The sequence below is a fragment of the Chiloscyllium plagiosum genome, unplaced genomic scaffold (genome assembly GCF_037043375.1).
Source record: "Chiloscyllium plagiosum isolate Xiang-an unplaced genomic scaffold, Cpla_swu_hap1 HiC_scaffold_10, whole genome shotgun sequence".
Lineage (NCBI taxonomy): Eukaryota > Metazoa > Chordata > Chondrichthyes > Orectolobiformes > Hemiscylliidae > Chiloscyllium > Chiloscyllium plagiosum.
The window spans coordinates 16,129,308-16,155,234 of record NW_028270148.1 but is presented as its reverse complement, the minus strand read 5'-3'; the positions used below and the strand labels follow the sequence as shown (position 1 = coordinate 16,155,234).

General features: G+C 41.1%; 1 protein-coding gene across 1 annotated transcript in view; it reads left to right on the top strand.

The window, feature by feature from the left end:
- Positions 1–25,927, top strand: part of phf10 (PHD finger protein 10) — a 45,849-nt gene that overhangs the window by 8,122 nt on the left and 11,800 nt on the right. The window contains exons 5-7 of the mRNA XM_043695386.2: positions 19,854–19,987; positions 21,169–21,318; positions 24,515–24,624. Of these exons, the coding sequence (XP_043551321.1) occupies positions 19,854–19,987; positions 21,169–21,318; positions 24,515–24,624 (394 nt within the window). The remainder of the gene's footprint in view (positions 1–19,853; positions 19,988–21,168; positions 21,319–24,514; positions 24,625–25,927) is intronic.

Sequence of the window (25,927 nt, the reverse complement as noted above, 5' to 3'; positions counted from 1 at the left end):
TCTATTTTGAAGGTAGCCTTTCCAAGAACTAGGGTCAACAATACACCCTTTCTTGCAGGGCTGGAAATCCTACTGCTGTAGGAACCTCTCCCGAATGCATTCCAGGCACACTTGCCCTGTAAAGTAAAAGCATCACAGTCTATGCTTGGTTATTGTTGTCTCCCATATATAACTACTATATATGTTTGCATTTCTCTGTATTTTTCCTCCATATTCGTGTCCTTTTTTGTTGTTTTAATTCTAGTAAAATTGATTCTGTGTAACATATCCGAAACATCTTTCTCCAGCATTGTAATGCTGTCCCTAACCAATACTGCTATTCATCCTCCCTTTCCTTTTTGTTTTCTATATCTTCTGAACACGTTGTATTTAACACACAGGCTTGTCCTTTCTTAAGCCTGGTCTCTGTCATTGCCATATCAAAATTCCACATGCCAGTTTGTGCCTGTGACCACTGAGGGTTCTTTACACTGATCGGTTTTGTTACAGAATGAACATTTTTCCTTGCATGAGGAAGTGTGTAACAAGAGACCATCAATGCGAGATAGTCACAGAGAAATCAAATCAGGAATTCAGAAGGAACTTCTTGACCCGAACATTGTGAGAACGTTTTACATATTATTGCACAAAGAACTATGGATGCTGGAAGTCTGAAACAAAAACCAGAAATTGCTGGAGAAACTGAGTGGGTCTGGCAGCATCTGCAGAGAGAAAGCAGAATTTCAGGTTCAGTGAACCTTCTGGTGTTGGTGAGAATGCTATTTTGAGGGAATGGTTGAGATAAACAATATAGACATCTTGAAGGGCGAGCTAGACAACATGAAGAAGAAGAAAATAGCAGGTTATAATGATAGATTTAGATTTTAAAAAATGGAATAAGGCTTGTGGGGCGATGATGGTATCAGGGTAATGTCACTGGGCTAATAATCCAGAAACACCCCAGTTCTGATTACATGCGTTTGAATCCATTTGAGAAATGGTTGAAGTTTAAATTTATTTTTAAAAAAAGTTAGCCTAATGGCTGCCATGTAATTACTATTAATTGTCGTGAAACCCTTCTGATTTACTAATGTCCTTTTAAGGGATATGTATCTGTCAAGCTGAGCTGATCTGGCCTCTGTGTGTCTCTAGATCCTCAGCGAAAATCTGATTTGACTGCCTCTTACCTGCTTTCTGGCAATTTCGAATGGGTAATAAATGCTGGCTGTGAATTAATTTTTAAACAAAAGCATAAACATTGGCATGAAAGATCCAAAATGACACTGTTAGAGGGCATATCCAATATTACCCTCTACTTCATTGTCACTTGGAAGAAGAGAGGTTTTCATCGAACCTGTTGAAGAATCACTAGGGAGCATTTCATTGTGGTTCAGGATGATTTACTTGCAGAAATCTACCCTTTCCTATACTGGGGGAAGGGATTGAACAGATGGCTGTGTCAAGCCTTTCCAGTATTTTTTCCTGCAGACAACTTGGTAAAGGATGATAAAAATCAATTCAATCTCCGATTCAAATGTGGGAGCTGGAATACAAATGTGATCTAAATTGTCAACAGATATCTGGCGTGCCCAGGTTTGGCTCTGTGGTGATCCGTTACAATTTAGTCGTAACACGTTACGAATTTAAAGCCAGCTGTAGTTTTTTTATATATAATGCCATGTCCCAGCTGAATATCATACATATGTTCTGAGACGAGTTCAAACCCACTCCAATTGGATTTTGAGCTGTAGGCTTAAATAGAGGAAATATGTTATTCTAAGTGACAGTCTGTAAATAATCATGTAATGATATTTTGGCCTTTATTTCAAGGGGATTGGACTTCAAATATGAGAAAGTGATGTTTGTTGTATTGAGTCCATCTGGAGTACTGCATTCAATTTTGGACACTGCACCTCAGGAAGAATAGGTTGACCTGTTAAGGGGATACAGCAGCAATCCATCAGACTTGAATCAGGGCTTAAAAGGGTTAAACTGTGGACAGTTTGGATCAATATGGGTTGCTTACCTTTTTCAGTTTAGAAATAATGAAGAGTTAACAACATGCTCAAAGGGCAAATGCAGAGAGGCTACTGAGAAGCAGAAGGCCATAATATTAACATTAGAGATAGGATAATGGACATCTGGAATCCTTTTCCCTAAAGAGGTTTTGGATACAAGGTCAGTTGAAGGTCAACAGATCTATAATATGCAAGGGTATTGAAGGATATGGAGCAAAGTCTATAAATGTTGAAGTACCTCCGCTAATTGAGCAGTAAGACAAGCTCAATGGGCAGAATGACAAGCTTTTTTTTCTTATGTAAAGTGAAATGAGCCTTAGCCAACTATTTTTGAATCATGCTGCGTATAAACGTAATCAAGCCAAGTCACGTAATGAAAGGATATTTAAGTGGGACCTGTTTGTTGAACTGAATTACTGCATCAGTGGATGGTTGAATCGATTTTAAATCTTGGGAGTAAAATAGAAAAGGTCATAAGGTAGCACAGATTTTGAGTATTACTGAAAAAAGACACTTTAATGAAGCTTTTCATCTTGTATGTATCAGGACATTTTTGCAAGAATACAAATTCAAGGGGGAAAAATAGCTTTTAAACTGTATGAATAGAGTGTGCCAATTGACTGGAGAACATTTATGGGCAGCACGGTGGCACAGTGGTTAGCCCTGCTGCGCCTCAGCGCCAGAGACCTGGGTTCAATTCCTGCCTCAGGCAACTGTCTGTGTAGAGTTTGCACATTCTTCCCGTGTCTGTGTGGATTTCCTCTGGGTGCTCCGGTTTCCTCCCACAGTCCAAAAATGTGCAGGTTAGGTGAATTGGCCATGCTAAATTGCCTGTAGTTAGGTGAAAAGGTAAATGTAGGGGAATGGGTCTGGGTGGGTTGCTCTTCGGCAGGTTGGTGTGGACTTGTTGGACTGAAGGGCCTGTTTTCACACCGTAAGTAATCTAATCTATAAACCTTCAGTCCATCGAGCATGTGCTAGCCCCTGAGGAATACTTTACCCAGTGAAACACCTTTTAAGATATAAGAGCAATGTTACAGCAGAGAAGGATACCATTCAGCCCCTTGTGCCTGCTCAGTGCTACTCCATTGCCTTCTCCCTATTGCCCCATCTGTTCTTGTTTTTCTGATAATGCATTCCCTTCTTGAATGTCTTGATTGAACCTGCCTCCACTCCTCTAGACCTGCCTGCAGATCTAACCCCTCATTGTGTAAAATACTTTTTCCTCCTAATTCTATTGCTTCTTTTATCAATGGTTTTAATCTGTCTCTTCTGGTTCTTGATCCTTCCCCTCCCAATACAAACACATTTTCTCCTAATCTACTCTGTCAAGTGCCCTCATGATTTTAAGTACCTCTATCAAATCTCTCAATCTTGTCAAAGTAACTGAATTTCCTCATTTTTACAACCAACCTCATGAACCTTCACTACATCCTCTCTTACTGCTCATGTTGATGCTCTATATTTGAGTGAACAAGGTATAATTTTGAGATAATTTGGAAACCAGTTATTAATTATTTCAGACTACACAGTATGTACACTTACAAAATGGAAGCAAACAGGTAAATATGATGCCAAGAAGTAAGCTATAGTTATGATTGTAAATAAATGTTGTAAAGACAGTGTTGATTAAATGTAATGTTTTCGTTCTACTGAATAAATGCTCTCACTGCTCCCCTTAATAATTCAAGTTTGTATCCTTAGATGATATTTTCCTCGAGCTGACTCACCTTAGGAGGGTTGTCAGGATGCCATTGTGCCTGACTTCCTGAATTTCTTGTTTTAGGCTGAAGACTTAATCATTCTGTCGGGGCATTGTAGATACAGGTATCAGTTAAAGGTACTGTTGGCGGTGGGGCTTTGAACACACAATGGCATGAAGACACAAAGTCAAAATTATAGACCAGTATTTGGAAAAGGAAAATAATCCCTACAAGCCTGGAATACTTTTTGCCAAAAAACATTAAAAGCAAAATCATTCTTAACTGTTTACTTCCATTTACAATAACAGTCTGACATAACCTATTTTATCTTCTGGGAACAGCATAGAAAGTCTAAGTGCTTATTGGAACAGGATCCTTGACTTGTTATCTTAACTTTTGACATTAGTTGACCAGAGGTCGAAATTCCACTTGTAACTTGGCTGAAATGTCGTATAGGAATATCTGAATACATCGGAGCAGAAGTATATCATTTAGCCCCACAAGCCTGCTCCACCATTCAGTAAGATCATGGCTGATCTGTTTTGTGTTTTGAATTCCACTCTTCCATAACCTCACCTCTCCTCCCCCACCCCCCCCTCCCCTCGCTTGCCCTAGGAACCTTTTTGATTTCCCCTTCCTATCAAGAATCTTTGTCTTGAATATTTAATGACACCTGCCTCCACTACCTTGAAACCATGATTTCCAAAGTTGTACAACCCTCTGAAAAAAGTAATTGTCATCTGTGTTGAAAGGGCAGCTTTAATAGTCCATTTTACATTGAAAAGCCAAAAACTGATCAGATTAGAAGGACCCAATGTGTTGGGTAATTGTCATTAATTTTGTTTTTATAGTTGGACATTCTTAAATATTTAGTTGATATTTTTATACAAGGAAACGTAGAACAAAATCTATACTATATGTAAATCCTATAGTTTTGCTCAGTAATCTAGAAATAACCAAGTCTGTTTGCTTTTGAGGTGTCATTGGGAGAGGGAAGTTTTGATTTTTGGTGGTATACATTCACTGACCAGAGAAAAGTAGGTGAATTGAGGGCCCGTGATCTACATTCAGCAATTTCTGTGAAGAGTGAGTGACGAGAACACGCTGTGATGTGATTGGTTAATGAAGTAAATGCAAAGGGAGTAATTTAAGGCTGAATCAAGGCAAGGCAGGTCAGCACGATGGAAACTCCTTCAGTCTTTGAAGTTAGGAATGTTTCCAGTGTCCTGTGTGTAGGAAGTGTATTCGGCCTCAGCTACTGAAAATCCACCTTTTGAATCTGGAGCAACAATTGGATTCAATGCCAAGTATCCACATGGCTGAGATCTCCATGGTTACAGCAGTTGGTAAAGGGTTCACAAGCCGAAAGGTAATGGGTGACCACAAACAGTGTGTTTTTCAAAAGAAAATCGCGAAAGTGAGTGCAAGGGATCCCTGTCACACTTTAATACATTTTCCATTTTGGATATTGCTGAAGAAAATGGTTTCTCAGGAGAATGTAACAAGAGCCAGGTCTGTCTCACCAGGTTTAGCTTAGCTCTGTGGCAAGGGTTGCGAGAACAGTCATGATAGAAGGTTCTAATCTAAGGGGAATGGATGGTTGTTTTTGTGGTTGCAGACATGAGGCCAGGATGGTATGGTGTTTCTCTGGTGCTAGGGTCAAGAATATCAGAGGCTGCAAGACATTTTGAAGACGGAGGGAGAAGAGCCAGAGATTGTGGTCCATGTCCGTACCGATGATATAGATAAAATCAGGGATGAGGTGGCTCAAGCAGAAAATAGAGCTAGGAAATAAATTATAAAGTAGGAATTCAAAGGTTATAATCTTAGTTTACTGTCAGTTCCATGTGCTAGTGAGCTCAAGAGTAGGATGATGATTCAAATGAATACATGGTTAGATTCTGGTTAACAGAGGACCTATACAAACTAGCTGGGGCCAATATTTGTGCTGAGGCATTTGCTTGTGCAGTGGGAAGATTTTAGATGTGTGGCATGGGGGAACAGGGACTTGAGCAAGGAAGGAATAGTGAGTTTTGAGAAGATTTGTAGCTTAGGTTGAGGTTTTGGATGTAGGTTTGATCGCTGAACTGGAAGGTTCATTTCCAGATGTTTCGTCACCCTACTAAGTAACATCTTTAGTGGGCCTCTGGTGAAGCACTGCTGATGATTCCTACTTTCTGGTTACATGTTTGGGTTTCTTTGGGTTGGTGATGTCATTTCCTGTGTTGAAGTCACTTCCTGCCCCTTTTTCTCAGGAAGTGGTGGTGGACCCCATCTACCACCCCCTGAGAAAAGAAACTGGGAGTGACTTCACCACAGGAAATGACATCACCAACCCAAAGAAACCCAAACATATAAATAGAAAGCAGGAATCATCATCAGTGCTTTAGCAGAGGCCCACCTGAGGATGTTACCTAGTAGGGTGACAAAACGTCTGGAAATGAACCTTCCAGCTCAGCGAGCAAACCTACATCCAGGAAGGAATAGGGAAACAAAGGTGGAAATGAAAGATAAAGTGGAAGGCAGAGCAAATAAGGGCAAGTGGCACTAGAGTCAGTAATTGAGTGAAAATGTCAAAAAACCAAAAAAAAATCTACAACTGAATTGCATAGAGCATTTGTAAAATGGTAGACAGGTTAACACTGCAAATAGTTATATGCTGGTATGGTATGATTGTGATGAAGATATGGGGTGATCGAGGTTAGGAATTGAACATGCAAACAAATTCAATGTTAAGGAGAGGCAGACAAATAGGAAAAGGAGGTGGGGTGGCATTGTTATACAGTCATAGAAATATATATCACAGAAACAGAACCTTTGGTCCAACTCGTCCATGCCGACCAGAGATCCTAAATAAATCTAGTCCCAATTGCCAACATTTGGCCCATATCCCCCTCAACCCTTCCTATTCATATACCCATCCAGATGCCTTTTAAATGTTATTGTACCAGCCTCCATCACTTCCTCTGGCAGTTCACTCCATACACCCACCACCCATTGTGTGAAAAAGCTGCCCGCTAGATCCCTTTTAAATCTGTTCCCTCTTACCTTAAACCTATGCCCTCTCGTTTGGACTCATCCCACCCAGAGAAAATACTTTGTCTATTTACACTATCCATGCCCCTCATGATATTTATAAATCTCTGTAAGGTCACTCCTCAGCCTCCGACCTTCCAGGGAAAGTAGCCCCAGCCTGTTCAGCCTCTTTCTGTAAACTCAAATCCTCCAACCCTGGCAACGTCCTTGTCAATCTTTTCTGAACCCTTCAAGTTTCACAACTTCCTTCCTATAGCAGGAAGACCAGAATTGCACACAGTATTCCAATAGTGTCTAACCCATGTCCTGTGCAGCTGCAACATGACCTTCCAACTCCCCTACTCATTGCACTGATCAATCAAGGCAAGCATATCAAATGCCTTCCTCATTATCTTATCTACCTGCGAGTCCAATTTGAAGGAACTATGAATCTGCACTTCAAGGTCTTTGTTCAGCAACATTCCCCAAGACCATACCATTGTGTATAAGCCCTGTCCTGATTTGTTTTTCCAAAATGCAGCAGCTCACTTTATCTAAATTCAACTCCATCTGCCAGTTTTCGGCCTGTTGTCCATCTGATCAAGACCCCATTGTACTCTGAGGTAACCTTCTCCAATTTTGGTGTCATCTGCAAACTTACTAACAATATCTCCTATATTCACATCCAAATCATATATGTAATGATGAAAAGCAGTGGGCACACCACCAGCCCTTGTGGCACGCTGCTGGTCACAGGCCTCCAAGTCTGAGAAGCAACCCTCCTCCACCACCCACTGAAAGATGAAGTAAGTGTCCTAGTGAGGAAGGATGTTGGCACAGGAAATCTGGATGTGGAATCAGTGAGGGGAGCTGAGAGCAACAAGGGGCAGAAAACATTGGTGGGACTTGACCTCTAAACTATCACGGTGAGGTAGAGGATGACCAATAGGATATTAGAGATGCATCTGGTAAGGATACTACAGTACTCCTGGTTGATTTTAATTGACACACAAGCTGGGCTAACCACTTTAGCGACAATACTGTGATGGATGAATTCCTGGAGTGTGTAGAGGGTGGATTTTTAAACTAATGAGTTAAGGAACCAACTTGGGGCAGGTTATCCAAGTTTGTTTCATAGAACATAGAATAGAACAGTACAGCACAGAACAGGCCCTTCAGCCCACGATGATGTGCTGACCACTGATCCTCATGTATGCACCCTCAAATTGCTGTGACCATATGCATGTCCAGCAGTCTCTTAAATGTCCCCAATGACCTTGCTTCCACAACTGCTGCTGGCAACGCGTTCTACGCTCTCACAACTCTCTGTGTAAAGAACCCGCCTCTGACATCCCCTCTATACTTTCCTCCAACCAGCTTAAAACTATGACCCCTCGTGTTAGTCATTTCTGCCCTGGGAAATAGTCTCTGGCTATCGACTATCTATGCCTCTCATTATCTTGTATACCTCAATTAGGTCCCCCCTCCTCCTCCTTTTCTCCAATGAAAAAAGTCTGAGCTCAGTCAACCTCTCCTCATAAGATAAACCCTCCAGTCCAGGCAGCATCCTGGTAAACCTCCTCTGAACCCTCTCCAAGGCATCCACATCTTTCTTATAATAGGGCGACCAGAACTGGACGCCGTATTCCAAGTGCGGTCTAACCAAAGTTTTATAGAGCTGCAACAAGATCTCACGACTCTTAAACTCAATACCCCTGTTAATGAAAGCCAAAACACCATGTGCTTTCTTAACAACCCTGTCCACTTGGGTGGCCATTTTTTTATAGATATTTTTATTAGAAATTTAACATTTTTACAAGTTTACAAAAATAAACAAAACTCTCAAATATAAACATTGATATACAATTAAATCAAATATACAATAGCCAAAATTTTAACAAAAGAAAAAAAAACAAAACTCAACTATCTACTAATCTAACCTACAACTAACCAGAGTGTCTATTTAAGTCTCTTACATGCTCGGAATGTGTTAACATCAGATGTAATAAAACTCATATTCGTGCGGGATTCCTCTCCTAAGGGGCCCCGGACCAGCCAGGTTTGTAATCTCAATTAAATAAAAGCCCTTGTTAGGATAGCCGAAATATCTGTATTTATGTAATTCAAGAAGGGCTGCCATATTTTATAAAATAATTAGGTCTTTCGGTGCACCATATTTGTAAGGAAGTCAAGGGGAATACATTCCATAATTAATCTGTGCCAATTTGAAAGTCTAGGGGGGCCCTCAGCCACCCAGTTCACCAAAGTATTTTTCCTTGCACAGAAAGAAAGAATAGAAAATAGTCTCTTCCCGTACATGTCCAGGGAAGGAAAGTTCGAAAAGCCCAAAAGGAGAGATACAGGGTCCACTTTAATTTCCGTTCCTAAAATTTCTGTCAGGGTACTTGCTACTTTAGTCCAATATCTATGGATCTTATGACCGGTCCATAGGCAATGTACAAGAGTGCCCACCTCTATTTTGCATTTGGGACACATTGGAGATGCTCCTGCCTTAAATTTTGCCAATCGATCCGGTGCTATATGGACCCTATGAAGTATCTTCAGCTGGATAGCCTGGGTTCTGTTACAGATTGTAATTCTTCTAGCATTTTCCCAAATATCATTCCACGTTTCTACAGAGATTTCTAGTCCCAAATCCTGATCCCATGTTTCAAGCAGATTATCCATATCTCCCGATACTTCATCATGTAGTAAATGGTAAATAGTACTGACGGAAGATACCCCCACTGGTCGTAGGACACTACATTCTCTATCTGATTTTATAAAGACTATCTAATAACGTAGTCTTCCTCTGTATATAATAACGAATTTGGAAATATCGAAAGAGGTCTCCATTAGGTAATCCGAATTTCTGACGCAGCTGTTCAAAAGACATCAGGACCCCATCCTTAAATAGGTCCCCTAAACATAAGATTACCCTGGATCTCCAGAGTTTAAAAGTGGCATCTGTAAACCCCGGTTGGAATCCCCATGCTCCCACTATCGGTGCACAGGGGGATGTTTTATGTGAGTTGCCCTCATTTTGCCACATTATATTCCAAGCCTTAATTGTATTATCGGGTTTATATAATGATCTGTAATGATTTTCCTCTTGTTTGAAAATAAAAGGTTAATAAGTGGGTATTTTACTTGAGAAGCCTCGATGTCCAATCAGACAAGATCCAATCAGCTATGTAACTTAATAGGGAACTTAACTGATATTTCCTAAAGTCTGGGAAGTCCAATCCTCCCCTTCTCTGTGGAAGCTGTAGCTTCTTCAGCTTAATGAGGGGCCGTCTATGATTCCAGATAAAGGAACCCAGCCAGCCATATAATTTACGTAGAGCCGTCCTCGGCAGCATCACCGGAAGCATTCTCATAGGATATAGGAGACGGGGCTGGACATTCATTTTGATTAGTGCTATTCTACCCAACCAGGAAATTGGAAGGTCTCCCCATCGCTGGAGGTCCTGCCTTATCCTTTCCAGTAAATGCACAAAATTAGCCTTATACAACTGACCAATACTGGAGTACTAAAAATGCCTAAATATAAGAAGCCCTCCAGGGACCAACGAAAGGGAAAAGGGATCCGTCCACTAAGTGGGGTGTCATAGCAAGGCCGCCCATTGGCATAGCCTCCGATTTTGAAAAATTAATTTTATAGCCTGAGAATGCGCTAAATGTATTAATAACTTGGATTAGGCGAGGTACGGACATCAAAGGATTACTGAGGAATAGAAGAACATCATCTGCATAAAGGATAATTTTATGTTTACCTGTACCAATCCTCGGGGCCGTTATATTAGGATCAGCTCGTATAGCTTCTGCTAGTGGTTCAATTATTAGCATAAATAACAATGGCGAGAGGGGACATCCCTGACGGCAGCCCCTACCCACACTGAAGCTATCCGAGCCTAATCCATTGGTAACAACAACTGCTTTGGGATCATTATACAATGTTGAGACCCATTTGGTAAACACCTGTCCAACGCCAAACCTTTCCAATGTGTAAAACAAATATGACCATTCAACCCTATCAAATGCCTTTTCCGCGTCTAATGAAACTACTACTCCTGGTATCTTTCCCTGATGATAGGCTTGAATCATATTCAAAACCCTTCTAATATTATTGGATGATCTACGGCCCTTAATAAACCCCATCTGATCCTCCTTTATAATATGTGGCAGTACCCTTTCTAGTCTCAGTGCTAATGTTTTAGAAAGGATTTTAAAATCTACATTTAGCAAGGATATTGGTCTATATGATGTACAATCTTCTGGATCCTTTCCTTTTTTAAGGATAAGAGAGATATTTGCCTCTTTCAGCAAAGGCGGGAGACGGCCCTGACTATATGCATAGTTATACATGTCCATAAGTGGACCAGCCAATATTTCTGTAAATTCTTTATAGAATTCAGCTTGAAAACCATCTGGGCCCGGTGCCTTACCACTCTGAAGTTGCCTAATTGCATCAAGTATTTCTTGGACTGTTAGAGGAGCATTTAGGACCGATCCCTGTTCCGGAGTTAGGCCTGGAAAGGTCAAATTTTTAAAAAATGACTGCATCCTCCTCGTCCTATCTTCACAATCCTGCGATTTATAACTCAGAATAAAATTCTCTAAAGATCGCATTAATCTTTTTATGATCATGAGTCAAAATACCTGTACTTTCCTTGACAGACGTAATAGTCTGAGGGGCCTTTTTTTCTTTGCAAGAAATGCTAAGTATCTACCCGGTTTGTCGCCATATTCATATAACCTTTGTTTTGCAAATAATATTTCCCTCTTAGCCGTTTGAGTAAGTGTAGTGTTTAGAGCTGTCCTAAGAGCCGTAATCCTTTGCAATTTAATAATAGAAGGTCTATCAGTGTATGCTGTTTCAGCTGCTTTTAAGCGAGCTTCAAGCAGACGCTGTTGTTCTCCCTTCAATTTCTTCTGGGTCGCTGAGTAGGAGATGATCAAACCTCACGTGTAAGCTTTGATGGTCTCCCACATCATTGATGGGTTGCTAGCTGTACCTGAATTAATTTCTAAAAAAGTTTTAAATTCTTGAGAGAAGTACTTTACTTTGCAAATTTACTATCTTTCATTAGGAAGGGGTCCATACGCCAATGCCGAGGGGATGTCCCATTGTTTCACGCCTCAGTTTCCATGTATATAGCAGCGTGGTCGGAAATTGCTATACTACCTATTTTACAGGATGATATGGAATTTAAAAAAATCGAGGGGGCAAAAAACATATCAATTCTGGTATGACATTTATGTGGATTGGAGTAAAAAGAAAAATCTCTGCCCTGTGGATGAAGACATCTCCATACATCTACTAATCCTAATTCTTTGTTCAGATCCATCAGTTGTCTAGATCTGGGAGATACTCCTGCAGTACTCTTGGGAATCCTATCTATTTCCGGATCCATAATACAATTAAAGTCTCCCCCTATAATTGTATGACGGGCACCAAAAGCCATCAATTTTGAAAAGGCTTCTGTTATAAACTTAAAGGGGTGTGCCAGGGGGCAGTACAAATTTAAAATCCCATACTCCTCTCCATTTATGAGGGCTTTAATCAAAATATATCGTCTAGATTCATCTTTTATCTGCTTTAGGATTTTGAAAGGGAAATTCTTCCGAACAAGAATAACAACTCCCCTGCTTTTTGAGCTAAAAGAAGAAAAAAAGGCCTTATCAAATCCACCCTGTCATAATTTCAATGTTCTTTATCCGACAGGTGTGTCTCCTGTAGGAGAGCTATATCAACTCTTTCCTCCTTAAGATTTGATAATATTTTCTTCCTTTTGACTGGTGAATTACTCCCCTTGACATTCCAGGTGCACCACTTAACCAACTGATCAACCATAATCATCTGGGCAAATCCGAGACCCTTCGGGAGGGGAAACCCTATCCAGAACATCCCGAGCATAGAGCATATAAAATTCACAAAAATAAAGCCTCTCTAATACACTCACAACAATACAATAAAAAACTATTTCTAAATAAAAAAAATATAAAACGTATCTTCGTGGAGATTTTCCCCCTTGCTCCCAGGGGGTGTCACTTCCTCTCCAAAAGTCCATCACATCCTCTCCCAACTAATGCCCCACCCTTGACCCAGGCGCTCCTCAATAAAATGAGAATTCAGATATAATACAAAGCTAGAGTTAACAGTGAGCACCCTACCCCCACCCATACCAACACCCTGGATATATTTGGTAATGTTAATACCATATATAAACATATAACTATAAAATTACAACCTCAACAAATAATAATTAAATATAGTAATACAAAATAACAAGGGAGAAACAACCCCGCTCCTAAAGACAGAGGTAAAATTGAATAAGGTAACTACCTCTTTTCTCCCCGCCCCCCGCCCCCCCCCCCCCCCCCCCCACACAGCTTATATATACATACACACACACACACACATATACATACATCCCACATATATACATAAAATAATAAAAGAAAACAACCCCGGGGGGGGGGGAGAAAATCAAATCCCTCTCCCACCCCCCATGATAATATTAAACAGTAAGATAAGAGAACAAAAAAGGGAGGATATAAACCAAAGCGGGGGGGGGAAAGGCAAACCAACATCCATTATGTCTTACAGTTTATCTAAGAGAGTCCAAGAATTCCTTAGCCTTTTCTGGCGATCCGAAGTTATATACAGATCCTTCGTGGTTAAAGCGTAGCGTCGCAGGGTAGCGTAAGGAGTACTGAATATTTAAGTCCCTTAAACGCTTCTTCACCTCGTCGAATGCCTTCCTGTTTCTGACCAGAGCTGGGGAAAAGTCCTGCAATAACATGATCTTGGATCCTTTATAGATCATAGCTTGGGGGTCTTTTCCAAGATTTCTCGAGGCTTCTAGGAGTATCTTCCTCTCCTTGTAGCTCTGCAGCCGGAACAGGACCGGGCGAGGGTGCTGGTTCGAGCCGGGCCCGCGTATTGAAACCCGGTCGGCCCATTCTACCCTTAAGGAGAAAGTGAGGTCTGCAGATGCTGGAGATCAGAGATGGAAATGTGTTGCTGGAAAAACGCAGCAGGTCATGCAGCATCTAGGGAACAGGAGAATCGACGTTTCGGGCATTAGCCCTTCTTCAGGAATGGCCTGATCCAGCTTCCAGATTTAAAAGCTGTGGCAGCCACTGCTCGAGAAACACTGTAAGCTGGCCTTCCTCTTCCCGTTCGGGAAGGCCCAGCAAACGAATATTTTTTCGGCGACCTCGATTATCGAGGTCGTCAATGTGATTCTCTAAAGTCCGGACTCGCTGTTCGAGAGTCCGGACCTGATCCACGGCCGATTGAACTGTAGTTTCGGAGGTCACGGCCTTTAACTCCGCCCCTCCGACTCATCGCTCGATTTCTTGGATGTCGCGGTCGTGCTTCTGCAGCGCGGCCGAGAGTGAGTCCCATCGATTTCGGGATTCTTTGATGAAAGCGTCGATCTTCGCGCCCAGTTTGGAGATCATTTCTACAAGGCTTGTCACCGTAGGTAAGTCCCCCGGGGCGGCTGTGGACACCTCGGCTGCAGCTGGAGAGGGTGGGGGAGGAGTTCCTGCTTGCTGAGAGCTGCGGGCTCCCTTCCCTCTAGTCATTTTTACTAAAGATTAGATTGTTTAAATTTGATATTAAACAGTTATTATAAATGATTTGGTAAGTGTGGTGGGGGTGGGTGACCCACTTTACCCAAGTCTTGGGAGGAGCACTGTAGACTCAGACTTGCTGGGTCGCTGCCATCTTGGATCTCTGGGTGGCCATTTTAAGGGATCTATGTACCTGCACACCAAGATCCTTCTGTTCCTCCACACTGCCAAGAATCCTATCCTTAATCCTGTACTCCGCTTTCAAATCTGACCTTCCAAAATGCACCACCTCGCATTTATCCAGGTTGAACTCTATCTGCCACCTCTCAGCCCATCTCTGCATCCTGTCAATGTCCCGCTGCAACCTACAACAGCCCTCTATACTGTCAACGACACCTCCAACCTTTGTGTCGTCTGCAAACTTGCTGACCCATCCTTCAATCCCCTCATCCAAGTCATTAATAAAAATTACAAACAGTAGAGGCCCAAGGACAGAGCCCTGTGAAACACCACTCACCACAGACTTCCAGGCAGAATATTTTCCTTCTACTATCACTCGCTGTCTTCTGTTGGCCAGCCAATTCTGTATCCAGACAGCTAAGTTCCCTTGTATCCCATTCCTCCTGACCTTCTGAATGAGCCTACCATGGGGAACCTTATCAAATGCCTTGCTGAAGTCCATATACACCACATCCACTGCTCTACCCTCATCAACTTTTCTAGTAACATCCTCAAAGAACTCGATAAGGTTTGTGAGGCATGACCTGCCCCTCACAAAGCCGTGTTGACTGCATTTAATCAAGCCATGCTCTTCCAGATGGTCATAAATCCTATCCCTCGGAATCCTTTCTAACACCTTGCAGACAACCGACGTGAGACTTACTGGTCTGTAATTGCCGGGGATTTCCCTATTTCCTTTCTTGAAGAGAGGAATTACATTTGCCTCTCCCCATTCCTCAGGTACGACTCCAGTGGAGAGCGAGGATGCAAAGATCTTTGCAAGTGGCGAAGCAATTGCATTTCTCGTTTCCCAAAGCAGCCAAGGACAAATCTGGTCCGGGCCTGGCGACTTGTCAATCTTAATGTTTGTCAAAATTTTCAGTACATCAGCTTCCTCTATCTCTATCCATTCCAGCATGCACACCTGCTCTTCAAAGGTTTCATTCACTACAAAGTCATTTCTTTCGTAAAGACAGAAGCAAAAAACTCATTTAGGGCTTCCCCTACCTCCTCAGACTCCACACACAAATTTCCTATACAATCCCTGATCGGCCCTACTCTTTCTTTCACCATTCTTTTATTCCTCACGTAAGTATAAAATGCCTTTGTGTTCTCCCTAATCCGTTCTGCCAAGCCTTTCTCGTGCCCCCTCCTGGCTCTCCTCAGACCATTTTTGAGCTCCTTCCTCGCGTGCCTGTAATCCTCTAGAGCTGAGCTTGACTCTAGCTTCCTCCACCTTACGTAAGCTACCTTTTTTCCTTTTGACGAGAAGCTCCACCGCTCTCGTCATCCAAGGTTCCTTTATCTTACCACTTCTTGCCTGTCTCAGAGGGACATATTTATTCATCACTTGCAACAACTTTTCCTTAAACAGTCTCCACATGTCTATAGTGCCTTTACCATGGAACAATTGCTCCCAATCCATGCTTCCTAACTCATGTCTAATCGCATCATCGTTTCCTCTTCCCCAATTAAATATCCTCCCATTTTGCCTAATCCTCTCCTTCTCCATAGCTATGTTGAATGTGAGGCAGTTGTGGTCACTATCACCAAAATGCTCTCCCACCACAAGATCTGATACTTGCCCCAGCTCGTTTCCGAGTCTAGAATGGCCTCTTCCCTCGTCGGCCTGTCAACGTACTGAGTTAGGAAACCCTCCTGAACGCACCTTACAAAAACAGCTCCATTCAAATCTTCTGCTCGAAGGAGGTTCCAATCAATATTGGGAAAGTTAGTCACCCATTACAACAACCCTACTACGTCCACACTTTTCCAAAATCTGCCAAGCTATGCTTTCTTCCATCTCCCTGCTGCTATTGGGGGGCCTGTAGTAAACCCCTAACGAGGTGACTGTTCCCTTGCTGTTCCTAATTTCCACCCATACTGACTCGGTAGGCAGATCTTCTTCGACAATGGAAGCTTCTGTAGCTGTGATACCCTCTCTGATTAGTATTGCTACACCCCCTCCTCTTTTTTTTTCCCCCCTCCCTATTCTTTTTAAATGCTCTAAACCCTGGAACAACCAGCAACCATTCCTGCCCCTGAGAAACCCATGTCTCTGTTATGGCCACAACATCATAGCACCAGGTACTGATCCATGTTCTAAGTTCATCACTTTTATTCCTGATACTCCTTGCGTTAAAGCAAACCCACTTTAACTGATCCCTTGGTTCCTTCCCAGGAAAATCCTTCCCAATAGCTGGTCTACCTCTTGCTATTGCCTCATCTGCATCAACTCTCACCTCCGGTACACAGCTCAGGTTCCCACCCCCCTGCCATACTAGCTTAAACCCTCTCGAACTACTAGAGCAAACCTTCCACCCAGGACATTGGTCCCCTTCCAATTCAGATGCAACCCGTCCTCCTTATACAGGTCCCACCTTCCTCGGAAGGTATCCCAATTATCTACATATCTGAAGCCCTCCCTCCTACACCAGCTGCTCAGCCATGTGTTAAGTTGCGCCTGCTCCCTGTTCCTCGCCTTGCTGTCTCGTGGCATCGGTAGTAAACTAGAGAACACTACTCTGTTCATCCTGCTTTGCAGCATCCATCCTAACTCCCTGAAATCACTTTTTATATCCTCGATCCTTTTCCTGGCTATATCATTAGTGCCAATATGTAACACGATTTCTGGCTGTTCGTCCTCCCCTTTTAGAATCTTATACACCCGATCGGAGACGTCCCGGACCCTGGCAATGCAAATGGGTTAATTAATAATCTTGTGAGAAGGCCTTTTTTTAAAAAATGAAAACCAAACGACCATCATATGGTAGAATTCTTTGGGATAGAAAAAGGTCATAACCATAATTTGGGTCCCAAATCTGATCTGAGAAAATTATGAAAGAATGAGGGGTGAGTTGGCCGAGAGACTCTGAAGCTTCATTTAAAAAGTATGATCGTGGACAGTGGTTATTATTTAATGATTTCATACATGCATTGCAGCAGTTACACATGCTTTTCCAGCAGAAGAATACAACAGGAAAAGTGGCCCAACAGTGGTTAACAAAGTAAATTAAGGATCGTATTTAGTTCCAAATTGTAGTTGTAAAATGTTGCAACAAGAAAATAAACAAGCCTGAGGTTTGGGAGCAATTTAGAATTCAGTATAGAAGCATCAAGAGGTTTAGGAAAAATAGTGATGTAAGTAAACTTGCAAGGAATGTAAAAGTGACTGTTCGAGGTTCTATAGTTAAGTGAAAAGAAAAAGATTAACGAAGACAAGTGTAGGTCCCTTACATCTAAAACTGGAGAATTGGTGATAGTGAATGAGGAAATGACATAGCAACTAAAGAACTGTCAGAAGCTGAGGGATGACCTTTATAGAGGTTTATAAAATCATGAGGGGCAATCATAGGATCAATAGCCAAGATTGTTTTTCCCAAGGTATGGGAGTCCAGAACTAGAAGGTAAAGGTTTAAAGTGAGAGGGGAAATATTTAAAATGGACTTGGACTTGAAGGGCAACTTTTTCACAGCAGAAGTTGGTGCATGTATGGATCAAACTGCCAGAGCAAGTGGTAGGGGCGGGTACCATTACAACATTTTGAAAGACATTTGGACAGGTACGTCGATTGGAAAGGATAGGAGGGATTTGGGCCAAACACAGGCAAATGAGACTAGATCAGCTTGAAAAATCTGATCAGGTTGGATGAGTTTCTGTGCTGTATGCTTTGACTCTTCCTTGAATCTTCATGCAACTAAGAATAGACTTTCTCAGCTTCAAGTTATCCTTTTTTAGGGTTTAAGCAATAGTTGAAATTTGCAATTTAGCCTCCTTACACTGAGGTAACCTATTTATTAACTTCTAGATCTTCTCCTTTTCATCAGGACTAACCAACTTCTGCATCTAGCTTAAGCCAAGGCTTGCAAATCCGTAAAACTGGAACTGTAAATTCTTCCAAGTAATGGGCGTTTATCCTTGATTTTAAAAAAGGAAAAAAAAATCAATATCTAAACTTAAAACCTAATCCATACATAATTACTTTGGGAGAATGTTTGCTAGCAAACAGTGAAAACTAATGCCCATTAGCCTCAGGACTATTTTGCTGATTGTGTTTTAAAAGAAATAACCATGCTACAGAAATACCTAAAAATTAATAATTAAAACCTTTTTAGGCACACAAGACAAAAACCCACATGGCACTAATTCCAATCTGAATTCAAATAAATGATATATTAAATTATATATCAAAACCATACATTTACATTTATGGGACCTTTCTCAAATACCTTCTAGAAATTGAATTATAGTTCTTCACAGACTCCCTTTATCCACAATGCATATCACTCTGTTGAAGAACAAAGCCAATGCTGTATTTCAGATTATATTGAGATTATTTTCTAGATGTACAATTTGAATCACTTTGATTTTTGGCACCTTCCCACACAAGACATCAAGCTAACTGACGTATAGTTTCCTGTTTTCTGCCTACCTTCTACCCCAGCTCGAATAAAGGGATCATTATTTGCGACTTGAGTCAATAGAACCTATGAACCTGGGCAATTTGGGAAAATTAACACTAATATTTCTGCTACCTCATTTTCAACCTCTTTTAAGACCCTAGGATGAAATCCATCTGGACCTAGAGACTTGTGATCCTACAGCGTCCACCAGTTTGCTGTCACTCCCCGCGTGATTGTAATTTCACTAAGTTCTCCTCCCTCTTATTACTGGAATGATTTTTATAGTCTCTACAGTGAAGACAAAATATTTGTTCACTTCATCAGCCATTTCTTTATTATTTATAAAGGGTGGTAGAGGCAGGACCCCTCGACATTTAACAACTATTTAGAAGAGTACTCAAAATGCCGTGGCTTCAGGCTAAGTGCTGGAAAAAAATGGGAATAGGAAAAGCTGAATGCTGTGTGTGTGTGTGTGTGTGTGTGTGTGCGCCACTCAGTGGGCTGAAGAACATCTTTGTGTATAAAGATCCCTCATACACTCTATGCAGAACACCTTTCCTACTTTTACATGTGTCATTGATACCTACATGGATCATGACTACGGGATTCTCCCACTTAATTCCTTTCCAGAAGTCTGAAATCCTGCTACAAGCGGCAGCATTTTCATATGGACCTGCTGTCATTTTTTTGCAGAGAATGGTGTCACTCCTCCTCACTATACAACTACTACATTCTTCCTATTGAATGTAGGGAGCAATGGTAAGTTTACTTTATCTACCCTACAGCTCCCGTTTTTCATCAAAGGCAGCTGAGAAAACCTCCGATTGATTGGACAATAGGAGTGACTGTCATTCCTCTCATTTTGGGTCCCCCCACAGTCCCATTCTTCTGTTCCTGACCACTGACCAACAATAAATACTTTGCTTTAGGTTTAACCGCTCTGAGGAGTGATGAAGTTATCGATCTGATGATCAAGGAATACCCTACCAAATATGCTGAATATGCTGTGGTTCTGCAGGACAGAGAGCGGCAGCAGATCACCGATCGCTACAAGGAATACTCGGTCAGTACTGGGGGAGTGGACTTAGAACTTTATACATAAAACATTCTATCTTCTTCCATTGCAACCCCTGCAAATTGAAAGCTGTGATGTGGCATTTGGTTCATTGTTCTGTGCAAAATAAAATACAGACTATTGTTGTCTGTTGCTTTCTTCCCTCTACTTCCACCTTTAAACTATGAAATGTTGCTCATTTCAAATATTGTATGTAGCTCTGTTGAGCTAAATTTCACACACAACCTTGTTCCATGGTGTTAATCGCAGTAGCAAACAGTAGTTATACTAGTAATTGCTAGTTCTAATGGTAATTTTATTCTATCTGTCTTAGCTATTGAACTCTTTCAAAAAGTTTTCTTTTTTAAAAAATCAGTGTAAACCTGATGTGTCTTAAACAGAAAATTGAAGTTTGTTTGAACTTTATTTTCCAAAAATCATATTACGTAGGAGGAGATGAAACCTTTAAAAAAATTAGATTATACTCTAGCATTTTTATGCCACCATGTGGAATTGAAGGTTTATTGAGCAATGGAAAAGTGATATTTTGGCGTATAGGATCATACAGCAAGCACAGGGCATTCAGCATTTCCTGTCTCTTCAAGGGGCTCGGTCATCCAATTATTCCCACTCTCCTGCCTTTATCCCATAGCTTTGAAAGTGTTTCCTTCTCAAGCAAAGATCCAAATCTCTTTTGAAAATTGACATGTTTTTCCAATTATATCTATGGTCCAACGTTGTTTAGGAGTTGCTTTAATCTCAAATTTCATTCTCACGTGATCAACCTTAAATATCTAAAATTTGTGTATTTTGGATCGGATTTTGCTCTTCCCTGGTGAACAACATTAATGCTGGTTAATGGAATACTAATGTTAATCCCTTTTGAGTGAAATTGCTAGTTAATGCCAAATTATGAATTGTTTTGTACTATGTTCATTTGGACACTAAAACTACCCAAACTCACCTTATTTTAAGAGTATTTGTACAATCCTTTGTTTGAGGCTGCCTTTCCCTGTATCTCACATTAGCCTCTTTTTTTTCCTTTTAGGAAAACAGTTTTTTGCAATAGCCTGAAAATGCATGAAGTTGAAAGATTGACATTTTAAATTATTTCCATTGCGTGTCTCTGCAGCATTGTTTTGAGCATTCCAATTTGAAACTATCATCTTGTGACATTTTTTTTTGTGCAGCAAATGCAGTTGCAAAATACACAAAAGGTTGAGCCCAGTAAAGTTCCAGAATACATCAAGAAAGCTGCAAAGAAAGCTGCAGAATTTAACAGTAATTTCAACAGGGAACGGATGGAAGAAAGGCGAGCTTACTTTGATTTGCAGACACAGGTAAGTCCACATTAATCCTAGTCTGAGGTAACTTCAAACACAAAGTGAATTTCTGAAATGCAAAACAAAGCAACCAGTATTAATCCTGACAATTTGCATTTCTATAGAAGAAAAATCCCTCTGTCTCAATCTCAATCAGTAGCTACCTTTTAAGGTAGAAAGTAAGGACTGCAGATGCTGGAGATCCGAGTTGAGAGTGTGGTGCTGGAAAAGTACAGCAGGTCAGGCAGCATCCAAGGAGCAGGAGAATCGATGTTTCGGGCATAAGCCCTTCATCAGGGCTATGATGAAATCTTGAAACGTCAATTCACCTCCTTGGATGCTGCCTGACCTGCTGTGCTTTTCCAGCACCACACTCTTGAGAGTAGCCACTTTAACTTTGATATTAGCCATGAGGGGGATGTGAAAAACATAAAAAGTGCAGGGGGAATTCAGCAGGTCTGGCAGCATTAGTGGACAGAGAAATAGCATAAACATTTCAGAACTCCGAAGAAGTCATATTAAATTAAATGTTAACCTTGCACATTTCTCCATAAATGATGCCAGATTGCTGAGTTGCTCGAGCACTTTGTCTTTATATTTTGAATATTAACATATTGCTGAAATAACACTGCAGTACATTTCAGGAACATGCTGCCCATTGCTGGAGGGGAGTAGAAAATAAAATTCCAGCGTGAGTGTAAACTTGTAATATTTTGTTAATAATGCTGATACTATTTCATTCAACATAATAGTGCATAACCTACAGAAGGTAGGCAGTTTTTAGGGTTATTGTTGTCTTAGGTATGTGGGAACATCACCACTTGTAAGTTTCCTTCTAAGCCCATCACCATCCTGATTTGGAATTGTTGCTGTATCCTTCTGTATCACTAGATCAGAGTCCTGGAGCTCCCTCCCTAACAGAAGTAAGTCTCACTTCTGTTGTCTGCAAGGTGTTAGAAAGGATTCCGAGGGATAGGATTTATGACCATCTGGAAGAGCATGGCTTGATTAAATGCAGTCAACACGGCTTTGTGAGGGGCAGGTCATGCCTCAAACCTTATCGAGTTCTTTGAGGATGTGACTAGAAAAGTTGATGAGGGTCGAGCTGTGGATGTGGTGTATATGGACTTCAGCAAGGCATTTGATAAGGTTCCCCATGGTAGGCTCATTCAGAAGGTCAGGAGGAATGGGTTTCAGGGGAACATAGCTGTCTGGATACAGAATTGGCTGGTCGACAGAAGACAGTGAGTGGTAGTAGAAGGAAAATATTCTGCCTGGAAGTCAGTGGTGAGTGGTGTTCCACAGGGCTCTGTCCTTGGGCCTCTACTTTTTGTAATTTTTATTAATGACTTGGAAGAGGGGTTTGAAGGATGGGTCAGCAAGTTTGCAGACGACACAAAGGTTGGAGGTGTCGTTGACAGTATAGAGGGCTGCTGTAGGCTGCAGCGGGACATTGACAGGATGCAGAGATGGGCTGAGAGGTGGCAGATGGAGTTCAACCTGGATAAATGCAAGGTGATGCATTTTGGAAGGTCGAATTTGAAAGCTGAGTACAGGATTAAGGATAGGATTCTTGGCAGTGTGGAGGAACAGAGGGATCTTGGTGTGCAGGTACATAGATCCCTTAAAATGGCCACCCAAGTGGACAAGGTTGTTAAGAAAGCATATGGTGTTTTGGCTTTCATTAACAGGGGTATTGAGTTTGAGTGGTGAGATTTTGTTGCAGCTCTATAAAACTTTGATTAGACCGCACTTGGAATACTGCGTCCAGTTCTGGTCGCCCTATTATAAGAAGGATGTGGATGCCTTGGAGAGGGTTCAAAGGAGGTTTACCAGGATGCTGTCTGGACTGGAGGGCTTATCTTATGAGGAGAGGTTGACTGAGCTTGGACTTTTTTCATTGGAGAAAAGGAGGAGGAGAGGGGACCTAATTGAGGTGTACAAGATAATGAGAGGCATAGATAGAGTCGATAGCCAGAGACTAATTTCCCAGGGCAGAAATGACTAACACAAGGGTTTTAAGCCGGTTGGAGGAAAGTATAGAGGGGATGTCAGAGGCGGGTTCTTTACGCAGAGAGTTGTGAGAGCATGGAATGCGTTGCCAGCAGCAGTTGTGGAGGCAAGGTCATTGGGGACATTTAAGAGACTCCTGGACATGCATATGGTCACAGATATTTGAGGGTGCATACATGATCAAGTGGTCGGCACAACATCGTGGGCTGAAGGGCCTGTTCTGTGCTGTACTGTTCTATGTTCTAGAGCTGTGGGTCGGCGTACACCAAGTGGACTAAAGCATTCAAGAAGGCAGCTCAAGGCAATTAAGGATGGGCAGTAAATGTTGGCTGAGCCAGTGATACACTCACCCCACGAATGAATTTTATTTTCAAAAAGGCAATTTTCAAGCAAGTCTCAAAGCTGTGGCGAGTGTGGGAAACTTATAAAAGTATTTAAAATTGGGCTGTATTCTTTGTCGTAGGGTCCGTACTATTTTGTGGACAAATGGGAGAGGCATGATCTGCTGTAAGGGTGTAGAGGCTGATTTGCTCTATCTGGTAGTCATTGAAAGGTCAGAAAATGATAACCGCAGACATTTGTAATCTTTGAGATCATGAGGAGGCCCATTGCTGAGTACTTGGTAGCCCCTAACCCTCTCCTCTCTGCGCAAACGGGTCTCCTCTACCTGCCTGATGAATGCTCCATTTGAAAATTATACCCTGCACTTTTCAATATCCAAGTCAACATTTTCTTTTCATAGCTTGCTATTTTTTGATTCACACGTTCTGTTCAAAGTTGAGAATTTTGTGGGAGAAAGTCTGTTCAGAAATCAGCTTTTTTATCTTGCTGAAGCTCAGTGCTTGTGTTTTTTTTCCACCAATTTGACAATAGAATCTTTTCAAGACCAATCAGATGGTGCCAGAATCCAGCGTTCTCAGTGTAGGTTCAGCATGTCTGAAATGTGAGGCAGAATCCTCTCTCTGAAAGAGAGATTTAAATAGCATTGTAATGCATTGCTCAGAAGTGTCTTGGTCCTTCTGTATAGTGAACTGCAGTTGCCTCACTAGCAGATTTGGCAGCATTATTTCTGTTCAGAAATTTTGTTTTAACGTGTAAAAATGCTTTATTTATTTATTTTTGTTGTTGTTTTACTAACCTGAGTAATATAGGATAAGGAATCTGTATTTAATTTGTTTTTCTATTGTTTTTCTCAATACAGGTAATCCAAGTGCCCCAGGGAAAATACAAAGTTCTTCCACCGGAGAGGACAAAAGTTGGGGCTTATCCAGTTGCTCTGATACCAGGCCAATTTCAGGAATATTACAAAAGGTGAAAAAAAAACCTGCATTTTTTTTAAACTAAAGAATAACCCTGTGCTAAAGAGCTTATTGTATGAAAATTATAAGTTGGATCGAAGGATCTGTTTCCATGCTGTACAACTCTGACTCTAAATGCACAGTGAAGTGTAGAAACAAAAGTGCAACTATAAATAAACTTTTTCTTGTCTTTTTTTTTCCACAACTAAATATTTAACTGACATCTGCCTAATATTTACCAAAGAGTTTTGCATTGGATAAGAATTTCTTCATGTGTTTGTCTTGTGAAGGTCACACTTGGGAAAAATTAGTTTGAAAAGTAATGAAAGGACATGCATATAGGTAGCACCTTTCACATCTTCAAGGCATCAAAAGGGCTTCAGTCAGTGAATTTCTTTTGAATGGTAGTTGACATGTAGGCAATTTGGATACAGTAAGGTCTCACAAGTAAGAAATGACTAGTTAATCTGTTTTGGTTGAAGGGTAAATATTAATCCAGAATAAATTTGTCCATCATCAAATGACATTAGACTAAATCCATTGGTATGTAATAGTGAATTGATTACTATGTCACTTGAAGAATTATGTTAGTGGTATTTTTATCAATGGTGTGGCATTGTCTTGCCACATATAAGGAAGAGTCTTACATTTAGTTAACATCAGCATAGTTTAACACTGCTTAAGACTTACCAAAGAGTTTTGCAGCCAGTGATGTCCTTTTTGAAGTTCGGTGAATATTGTAATATAGGAAATATAATGTATTGTCTGTTTCATGCAAAAGTCTCCAGGCACTCCACATTGGAATTGAGTTCAGGGGAGAGGTTACGAGGTTTGACTAAACAGGGTGCGGTGAGAGTTCCTAAAAACCGAGACTAAAAATTGTGACCCTTAAGGAAAACCAGGTACCCAAAAAAAAGTGTTAGATTAGAAAAAAAAAACCTTTTTTGCTTTTATAATATCAATTAATGTACATATCTTTATTCCAAGGTAAGTCTTCTGGAGAGGAGCTTAACCAGCATTCTCAGCACTAATGAGGAATGGATGAGCTTTCTCTGTGGCAATGTTTGTATAGCAATATTCCCTGTTAGAGATGTGCAAGTTTGCTATTGGAGTTAGAATGGAAGGGAACAGAAGAGAGAAAGCTAACAAGTCATCATACCAATATGTGAATCAGAAACCAGGGCTAGAAAATTTTCAAGAGCATGTTTGATTCCCAGGTTTTTCCAAGGCAAAGGAACTGCGATCTTTGTTGTACGGTACAGTTTGGACTAGTACTGAGGAACACATGAGATTTCTGCTCAAGAGAGGTCTTCTGG